This window comes from Carlito syrichta, unplaced genomic scaffold, assembly GCF_000164805.1.
Source record: "Carlito syrichta isolate Samal-C Ts95f unplaced genomic scaffold, Tarsius_syrichta-2.0.1 Scaffold304020, whole genome shotgun sequence".
In the NCBI taxonomy this organism is placed as follows: domain Eukaryota; kingdom Metazoa; phylum Chordata; class Mammalia; order Primates; family Tarsiidae; genus Carlito; species Carlito syrichta.
In genome coordinates, this window is record NW_007248116.1 from 79,695 (window position 1) to 90,603 (window position 10,909).

The following is a 10,909-nucleotide window of genomic DNA, read 5'->3' on the forward strand; positions in this document are numbered from 1 at the left end:
ATATGCTGAGCCGATGGAAGGACTATGTCCGGGGAGCCATAGCACTGCACATAGACATGTTCTGTTTCCTAATCTTCCAGGCTCAAAGCCAAAAGCCCCATCTCCCTAACAGAGTGAAGCTGAGTAGAGACACTGAACCAGAATCTGATTTCTCAGGAGGGCAGTGGGGTCCTTGTATCCTGGTTGTGCCTTCCACTCCTACTTGAAGTAAGGTCTCATCACATCAGGGATGAAATTTCTTTGAAGTAAGGTCTCATCACACCAGGGATGGAATTTCTTTGAAGTAAGGTCTCATCACACCAGGGATGGAATTTCTTCATTTATGTGTCACTTCTACTATTTGAAGTCTGGTCTCATCATACCAGGGATGGAATTTCTTTATTTATGTGCTCTGAATGCATGTCCCTATCACTACAGACTTCCTAACAAAAGAACATTCTATCTTTTCTTGAGTGCCTGGGGCCGTTTGCATGTGTATGTGTGTGTGCGCGCGTGCGTGCGTGCACACAAGTTTATGTGTCTTTTGCTGCAGTGGGCAGAATTCTGAAATTCAGCTGCCAGAGTCTGTTCTTGTGAAGCCAGAGCTTTCTTTATGCTGGGGATCAACCCAGGCTGCTGAAGTAGTAGAAGACTGATGGACAGGGAGAATTTCCTTTCTCTGATTCCCCTCAGGTGCCTCTTTCAGTTTGTTTCCGGTTTTACCCTGACCTTTGTCACTCTCAACTGTGAATATTTAGAAAGTCTGTCCTACTGTGCCAGAATTGGAATTTCTACAATATCTGGGAATATAATGTTCCTCCAATTACCTTGGCAATTCATGTGCTCATGTGTTGTTAAAAGCTACCATACTTTAGTTACTGCTGCCTGGAGGAACATTTCATTATCAGACAAAGCTTGCAAGTTTTCCACGCTCTTTTCCAAGTGGCAGTGTAGTGTAGTAACATGGTTAAGAGCACACTGTCCAGAACCTGATTGTCTAGAATTAAATTCAGCTCTGTGACCTCAAGCAAGTTACTTAAATCTACCCTCCCCCCCGCACCCTGTAAAAGTGGAGATAAGAATAACATCTACTTCTTAGGGACATTGTGAGAATTAAATTGGTTTATGAATGAAAAGGCACTTAGAACCATGCCTAGCATTCAGGAAGTACTTAATAAGTGGGAACCATTATTTTCAATTAATTTATTTATTTTGGTTAAGAGTTAGAAAGTAGACACATATAGATGACATGTTCATGGTCCTGAGGTTGAGAGCCTGAGCCTTCAGACATTCACGTAGAAAAATAGATACTTTTGCAATCTGTGGGATATGATCCATTATTAGAGATGTGAGGCCATTTGCTTAGTCCCCCCAAATTCCTCCAAGGACGTGGTTGATGCAAATCTGGTTACCTCAGTGCTAAATGATGTTGGCATTTGAATAAATAAGCACCTATTTCCCCACTCAAATTTGGAGCCAGTGGAGAGATAAAGATAGAAATGTCAGTGTCATCACTGAATAAAAAATGGACTACAAACATGGCTTGAGCTCTGCAGTCAAAAGTTTTTCTAACAGTCTGTTTTTTGCTCCCCTTGCCTAGAACTTGGGGAGTTGTGTACCAAGGAAAAAATTGGTCAATGGATTAGAAACCCTTACCCAGGACTGATGTCTCACACTGGCCTGGGACAGAGAAGGAAGAAAGAGGGACACAGCCCCAGTAAGTGAACTTTTAAAATATATTAGTTACAGCCAATTGACAAACGTGGATTTTAAAATTTAAATGAGATCTCCAGATTCTCAGAATTTCTTTTTAATCTTGTCATTTTGATTTGGGTATATATCAGTAACAAGGGAAATGTTTTCTTAACTTTTAATAAGCACATAATAATTGTACATATTTTATGGGGTGCAATGTGATGTCTTGATACATGTATACATTGTGTGATGATCAAATCAGGGTAACTAGCATATTTATCACCTCAAAAATTTATCATTTCTTTGCGATGGAAACATTCAAGATTCTCTATTCCAGCTAAATTGAGATATACAATTCCTTATTGTTGACTACAGTCACCCTACTGTGCAAAAGGACACCAAAAATCATTCTTCCTTTAGTTGTCACTTTCTACCCTTTGACCAACCTCTCCCAATCCCCACATTCCTCTTCCCCTCTCCAAACTTTGGTAACCACTGTTCTACTGACTACTTCTATGAGATCAATTTTTTTTAGATTCCAAATATGAATGAGATCATGCAATATTTGTCCTTTTGTGGCTGGCTTATGTCATTTAGCATTCTATCCTCTAGATTCATCCATGTTGTCAAAAATGACAGAATTTCATTCTTTTTTATGGCTGGAATAGTATTCCATTCTATATATATATCATATTATCTTTATCCATTCATCCATTGTTGGACACTTAGGTTAGTTCCAAAACTTGGTTACTGTCAATAGTGCTGCAATAAGGAGTGAAGATATCTCTTTGACATACTGATTTCATTTCCTTTGGCTATATACCCAGTAGTGGGATTGCTGGATCATATAGTAATTCTATCTTTAATATTTTGAGGAAACTCCATATTGTTTTCCATAATGGCTGAACTAATTTACATTCCCACCAACAGCATATAAGGGTTCCCTTTTCTCCACATTTGCACAAATACTTGTTGTCTTTTGACTTTTTAATAATAAACATTCGGACTGGAGTGAGGTGACATATCATTGTGGTTTTGATTCATATTTCCCTGATGATTAGTGATATTAAGTATTTTTTAATATACCTGTTGACCATTTATGCCCTCTTTTTTTAGAAATGTCTATTGAGGCCTTTTGCCCATTTTTAATCAAATTATTTGAGGGTTTTTGCTATTGAGTTCCTTATATATTCTATGTATTAACTCTGTCAGATGAGTAGTTTTCAAATATTGTCTCCCATTCCATAGGTTGTATCTTCACTCTGTTGATTATTTTATTTGCTGTACAGAAGCTTTTGAATTTGATATAATCCAATTTGTCTATGTTTGCTTTGGTTGCTTGTGCTTTTGAGATCATAAAAAAACCTTTCCAGTCTAATATCATAAAGCATTTCCCCTATGTGTTATTCTATTAGTTTCATATCTTTTGGTATTACATTTAAGCCTTTAATCCATTTCAGTTGATTTTCATATATAGTGAAATACAGAGGTACAGTTTCATTCTGCGGCATATGTCCAGTTTTCTCAGCACTACTTATATTTATTGTACAGATTGTTCTTTCCTTTATGTGTACCCTTGGCACTTCTGTTGAAAATCAGTTAGCTTTAGATGTATAAACTTATTTCTGAGCTTGGATGATAGCCCCCTCCAAACCTTGTGCTGAAACTTGATCCCCAGTGTTGGAGGTGGGACCTGAAGGGAGGTGTCTGGATCATGAGGGCGAATCTCTCATTAACAGATTAATACCTGCCATTAAAGGTAAGTGGGTTTGTACGCTGTTAATTTCTAGAAGAGCCATTTGTGAAAAAGAGCCTGGCACCTACACCTACTCTCTCTTGCTTCCTCTCTCACCCCATGTTCTCGGAACATGCTAGCTCTCTCTTGCATTCCACCAGGAGTGGAAACAGCCTGGAGTCCTGACCAGGTTCAGATGCCCAATCTTGAACTTTCCTCATCAGAATTGTGAGCCAAGTAAACCTTTTTTCTTTATAAATTGCCCAGTCACAGCCTTCATAGCAATATAAAACCAACTAAGAAAGGATACATATGTTCTGTACCTAATTTGTTGAGAGTTTTCTTTTATTATAAAGAAATGTTGAATTTTGTCAAAAAAAAATTTTGCATCTATTGAAATCATCATACAGCTTTTGTCCCTCTTTCTGTTAATGTGATGTATCACAATTATTGATTTGCACATGTTAGACTATCCTTGCATCCCTGATAAAACTTACTCCTCCCATTTTGCTCATTGTTTTCTGGTTTTTCTGGAGAACCTTTGTTCCTTTCTTCCTCTCTTGTTGTTCACCTTTGTGGTTTGGTGGTTTTCTATGGTGCTACGCTTTGCTTCTTTTCTCTTTTCCATTTGTATATCTCTGCAACTTCTTTCTTTGTGGTTACCATGGGGCTAACAAATAGAATCTTTTAATTATAATAGATAATATTAAACTGATAACAACTTCACTTTAGTTTCACAAAAGGATTTTAGACTTTTGCCCACCCCATACAATTTATATTTTTGTTGCCTTACTTTACACCTCTATATTATATGTGTTCCTTAACAAGTAATTGTGGAGGTAGTTATTTTTAGCATTTTAACTTTTAACCTTCATACTGCAGGTCTGAAAGCATTTTTGTTTTTTTTTTTTAGTTGGAGTCCCACTCTGTCACCCAGACTGGAGTGCAGTGGCATGCTCCTGGCCACTGCAGCCCGGACCTGGGCTTGGGTGATCCTTCCACCTCAGTCTTCCAAGTCGCTGGAACTACAGGTACACACCCCCACACCTGGCTAATCTTTGGGTTTATTGTAGAGACGAGGTTTCACCAAGCTGCCCAGGCTGGTCTCGATTCCCTGGGCTCAGGCAATGTCTTTCCTCCATCTCCCAAAGTGTTGGGATTATAGATGTGAGCCACCATGAACGACTCTGAAAGATTTAAATAGCACCATTACAGCACTGAAGTATTCTGAGTTTGATTATACTTTTACCTTTACTAGTGAGTTTTATACTTTCACGTGTTTTCGTTACAGCAATTATTATCCTTTTGCTTCCAGCTATTGCACTTCCTTAAGCATGCTTATAAGTCTGGACTAGTGATGATGAACGCCTTCAGCTTTTGCTTGGCTACCTTTCTTGGTATACTATTATTGGCTGGCAATTTTTTTTCTTTCAGCACTTTGAGTATATTATCCCATTCTCTCAAGGCCTACAAGGTTTCTGCTGAGGAATCTGCTGATGATCTAATAAGGATTCCCTTGTATGTGACTTGATACTTTTCTCTTGTTGCTTTCAAACTTCTCTCTGTCTTTTGACAGTTTGATTATAATGTGCCTCAGAGAAAACTTTTTTGGATTGAATCTATGTGGGAAACTTTAAGCTTTCTAGATTTGGATGTCTATCTCTCTCTCAGTGGCTGGGAAGGTTAGGGCTATTGTTTTTTAAATATGTTTTCTGTGTATCTCTCCATATCTTCTCCCTCTAGTAATCCAATAAAGTACATATATGTTCACTTAATGGTGTCCAATAGGTCCTATAGGCTTTCTTCATTTATTTTAATTTGTATTTCTTTATTTTTCCCCTCTGGGTGAGTTATTTCTTTTTTAAAATTTATTATTATTTTTTAAAATTTATTTTTAACTTAAAGATGTGGGGTATAATTCAGGATTAGGTATACAAGTGGCCATCATACCAATAAAGTTTGGGCCTCCCTTTGCTGATTGGGTTATTTCAAAAGACCTGACTTTAGGTTCAGAAATTCTTTCTTCTGCTTGATGTAGCCTGTTGTTAAAGCTCTCAATTGTATTTTTATTCCATTATTTAAATTCTTCTGGTCCAAGGTTTCTATGTGGTTCTATTTAACTATATCTCTCTCCCATTCATATTCATATTGGATATGAATTTCCCCTTCATATTGTAAATTGTTTTCCTGATTTCAGTGAATTGTTTATCTATATTATTTTTGTATCTCATTGAGGTTTCTTACAATCATTACTTGAATTTCTTTTCAGGTATTTTGTAAATTTCCTTTTCTTTAGGATCTGTTACTGGATAATTATTTTGTTGTTTTGGAGGTGTCATGCTTCCTTGCTTTATCATGTTTCTTGTCACCTACTTTGATATATACACATCTGGTGAATTAGTACCACTTCCAATTTCATGGAGTAGCTTTCATAGGGAAATATTTTTCCTGCAGATGGGTCCTACTGTGTCAGTGCGCATTAACTTTAGTTCTAGGTGGACACAGTCTCTATGCAGTTTCTTCAACTGTAATCCATGTCATTGACATCTGTATGCATCTCAGTCACCTGAACTGTAGGAATTTGGAGCAGCAGTGGCACAGCTTTGCTGGGGGAAGAGCCACCAGGCTGGTTCTCAGATTGGCAGTAAATGCACAAGGTAGATCAGCCACCCATGGGCTTGGCTTCCCCAATGTCCAGGACCACCTGTTCCTTGGGAGGGGCAGGATGCCATGTGGCACAAGAGTCATGGCCACTCCACTGGGTCTAGGGTCTGAGTAGCCAGGGTTGTGTTGCAGCCACCTATAAGAGCATGGTAGAATGATGACAGAGCCTCAAGGATGAAGAGATGCAGTGGTTACTGGCCCTTAGGGTGCAGCACACTCTAGGAAGGACTTCAGTGTGTAATAGCAGCTTGGGTCATGGGGGTGGGTGGTACACATCACAAGCTTCTACTCTGAAGTCATGCAGCCATGGAAACCCAAAGGCAGTTCCTCAAACTGGGCTCAGGGCCTGTGAAGAGTACAGTATTCTCTTGTTGCAAGGTCTACAGATGTCTGCAGTGGTAATAGCAGTTGCTAGGGGCTTCCTGCTTACCTTTTCCCCACAAGGAGAAGTCTCCCATGGCTCTGAGCAAATCCTGGCAAGGGATATAGTATAGTAGAGGCAGAGTGCTTCATCATCCTCTCTATGCGGCCATCCTGAGTTTCTGTGCTCCACAGGGATGTAACCACTCCCTTACTGCACTCCAGTGCTCTCCTTCAGACAGTCTAGTAAAATTCTAATTGTTTAATTGTTATTTTGGTCCTTATTATGTGAGGGGTAGGGTGCGTGTCAGTCACCTCTACTTAGCCATCTTCTGACATCCAGGAAATATTTTGAGTGGAAAATAGAATAGGCTCTTTCTGATGTTTATTCTGCATTTTCACATTTTCAAAGACAAATATTTGAATCTTGCTTTTTAGTGTTTACCGATGTAGAATAAGAGTAGGGTTTTATAAATCCTTCCTTCTGTGTGATTTTTCCGGTGAGTCATCTATTATATTCCTTGACACATTTTGCAGTGAGTGTTATATGTGGTGTTAAGTGGTAGAAACAGTATTAGACCAGAGTAAGTCTACACTTCCTATGTGACCTTCAAAAAATAATTGTAGCTCCCTCGGCTTCAGCCCTCTCATCGGAAAAATAGAAAAAACCACACCTCATCTTCTCAGAGACAAGTGTGAAGATTGGGTGACATATTGAATATGAAAACATTTTCTTTCTTTTTCTTTTTTTAAGATACAGGGCACAATTCAAGGTTAGGTATACAAATGGTCATTGTACAGGTAAATTTTGGGTCTCACTTTGGTCCTCACCTCACCTAGTTTGAGATCAGGTATCCTTATTGATGAAGGTTTCCCCCGGCTGTTTCCAACTACTGTCAATTTCCTTCTTATAGTACTATGACAATTGTTCATAAAACATTTTCAACTTTGAAGGAGCTTGAAGATATTAGGTATTGTTTCTATGAATTCAGAAATTATTAAATAATTACCAAATTAGATCATGAATGTGATATGGCCTAAAAAGGCAGTGCAAATACAAAGTATTATATATACAAAATCTGTTGTCAATTAAAGAAATATTCCAATCTTCCACAAAGGGTATCAAGAGACCATTAGTTTCACAGTAAACATTATAATATTATGACTTAAAACATGAACATATTGTATTGGACAATATATTTTTATTTTGGTACTTACATGATTACTACATGTCTTGTATCGAATGTTCTGCCCTTCACAATTCCTAAATGAATAAAGAAAAAGGAAAATAATGATTTCATAGACGATGCAAGCATTCTTTTTTAAAAAAAAAAGCAAACACAAGGCACTGGTTTCCTGTAAAATTTTTACTAGTGCACATTACTTCAAAGCTTAAATTCTAAGAAACGAATTTTCAAGAGTCAGGGGCCAAAACATCTTGTGGAAATGTCACAATAAATAAAGAGTGAATTTTTAGTTGCTTAATATAATAATATTACATGCAATCCTTACCCCAGGATCCATATAATCACTGAAATTAATGTACAATGGGTATGTATAATGTATTCATATGTGTACTTTCTTTTCTTGTAGAGAAGAAGAGAGAGCTTCAGGCAGAGGAACTTGTGTAGCATGTTCCCACTAGGAAATCTCTCTTCCCTGCTTACTTAAGCAACCCAAGTTAGCTGGGCACTCACCATCCTTCTCTAGTTAGTACGATTGTCTCTGTTACAAGTTTACTTAAGGCAATGCTTTTATTTTATTTAACCATTGATCTTACTAAATGTATGCTACAAAATGATGTTGGGGTAACTTTTTTAGGATGTCAATACTGGTAGGTTTGAGAATTCTTGAGGGATAACCTGTCCTCCCCTCCAGCCACTTGCTCTGGGACCCTGCATTTTCCAGGTAGACCTTTCCTTTGGGAGGTTAGACTTCCATCTAGTAAATACCTTCCTCAGTAAAGTGCTTGCTGTTCTATATTTTACATATAGTCCTTAAAGATACTGGATCTATTCATGGCACTTTCCCCAGTTTTCAACATAGTTACATATTTTTTTCCCTTTAGGCTTTCCTTGTTAAGTAAATGGCATATTTGATGCAACAAAAGCTAAACAAGGTTTAAATAATCATCTTGAATTACAAGTCAATAGACACTATTTTAATTATTTTAAAAATTATTTAGTCCTGAGGGAATAAAAACATTTAAAAAGTTGATATGAGCTACTCCGGTAAGATGGTGACAGCATAGGTGGATTTGTGAGATTATCAGAACGTGAGTTTTCAAAAAGACTCTTACTTTTCTTCCCTCACTCCCCTGCCCACGGCCAGCCACACTGGTCCGAGGCCTGGGGACCTTCGGTCCCACACAGGGCCGGATATTGCAGCCCCTGGCTGCTGCTGCTCCACTATATGTGACTCCTGCCTGCGTGGGAGTCCAGGTTTCGGCTCCCTCCCTGGCTACATCTTCTCACCCAGCACCCAGCACCAAGCTGCCAGTCACCCAGGGAGGCTCAGGGCGTCCGCCCTTCAGAGATACCAGTCCCATTTCTGGCTGAAGTACCCTGTGAGGGACCCAGGGCCACTCTTGCCACCCACAGTCTGCCCTGTGGAGCTTTGGAGCTCTGGAGCTCTGGGCCCACCCCGGCTGAGGCACTCAGCGTGCCATCCCATGCTTGTGTAAGGGAACAGCATATCTTAAGGAGGTGCTAATTGGAGGCTCTCAGCTCCAGAGAAGGGAACTCCTGACCCCCTCCTCCACCCCAGCTTGCTGGTGGCACCCCGGATCCAGCGCCCAGCTGTGCAGCTGATCCCCGGTGCCTCCCACTCCAGCACAGTCCATCACAGTGGATTACACAGGGACCCAGATGAGCAGAGAGAAAAGATCCGTGAAAGGGAAGCTGCCACCTCAGCGATTCTCCAGGCAGAGATTTGCATTGCCCCACCCACCTATCAGCAGCTTCCACCTCGGTTCCTAAGGTAACATCGCTAAACAAGAGTCAAAGCCCCTCCCCTACTGAATCAGACAAAGGTAACATCACAGACCTCCCAGGCAGAAGGCTTAAAAAAAAAAAAACCCAAGCTGCCAGTAAATCTAGCTGCCTGCAAGGAAAACAAAGGGGAGAGGCTGGAGATCAGAGCTGAAGAGACTTTAGACACTCAGGAAGTGTCTAGTGTTCAGAGCTAGCCTGATCTCTTATTTTGACTTTTGATTTTATCATTTTGACTGTTTGTTTTACTCACTTTTGTTTGCTTTCTGACTTACATTATCTGTTTCATGATTTTATTGGTCTGTTTCTGTGTAGCTACCAGTATCCTTTAGGGAATTTTGCTCATGTGTTTATTTCACTTCTCTCCATCCTTGTGTCTCCTTTTCACTTGTTAGTTGGTATGTATGTCTGTTTTCCCTCTCACTCTCCTCTCTTTCTAACTTCCTATTGACCACCCCTTCCTCCTTTATTTTCTTCTTTTGCACCTCCTTTTGATCCATGGATCAAATCAACATACCACTGCACAGACAGATTGTAAATCAGTGAGAAATAGGTTCCAGTGTGCCCATACACCTGTTGGTGGATACTGGAATCAGCATATAGATTCTGAATCACAGCTTCCCTCTTAATTAAACCTCAAAACCACAAAAAGTGAAGCCCGCAGCACACACTCAAACATCAAAAGTAAACAAAGCCAGAGGACCCTCACAAGGAAGACCAGGAGATTGCACAAGTGAAACTAAAGCAACCCTACCTTCCCTGAAAAACAGAATTAAAGAAGGGGAGGGAAAGGGGGAGAGAGAGAAAAATCCACACAAATGAAGAAAAACCAAAAGAAGAATATGGGTCTCTCCCAGACCCCTGGGAGGGTAGAAACTGAGAAAACTGACTTCATAATGCAAACAATGAAGAGCCCTCAGAATGACTGGTCCCAAACTACAAACCTAGATATCAAGACAGTAATGGAGAGATTAAAAAGAATTGAGGAAACACAAGAAGAAACTAGGAAGGAGCTGATATCTGAGATAACAGTAATAAAGAACACTGTGAATGAAATAAATAACAAACTGATAAGCATGGAAAGCAGAATTACCCAGGCAAAAGAAAGAATCACAAAACTTGAGCACCAAAATATAGAACTAACCCAAACTCTTAAAAACACAGAAAACAAGCTCAGAAAGACAGAATAAAACTTTCAAGAGATGAGCAAATACTTTAAGAGACCGAACCTAAGAGTAATTGGCCTTCCTGAGGCAGAGAGAGACAGAGATCACTCTGGAACAAACTTTCCATGAGATCATTCAAGAAAACTTCCCTTATCTAATCAGTGATGCAAAAATTCAAACACAAGAGATTCAGAAAACCCCCACAAGACAACAAATGACAAGACCAACTCCTAGACATAATGATCTGCCTAAACAAAGTAGGCATAAAAGAAAAAATCCTAAAGGCAGCAAGAGAAAAAGGCCAGATCAACTACCATGGA

The 10,909-nt window shown here is 39.4% G+C and overlaps 1 protein-coding gene across 1 annotated transcript in view; it reads right to left on the bottom strand.

Annotated features, from left to right (window-relative positions):
* LOC103261819 (ADAMTS-like protein 3) overlaps positions 1-10,909 on the bottom strand; it is a gene marked incomplete at its 3' end in the record, with an annotated part of 105,230 nt that overhangs the window by 71,548 nt on the left and 22,773 nt on the right. The window contains exon 2 of the mRNA XM_021713069.1: positions 7,652-7,697. Coding sequence (XP_021568744.1) covers positions 7,652-7,697 — 46 coding nt within the window. The remainder of the gene's footprint in view (positions 1-7,651; positions 7,698-10,909) is intronic.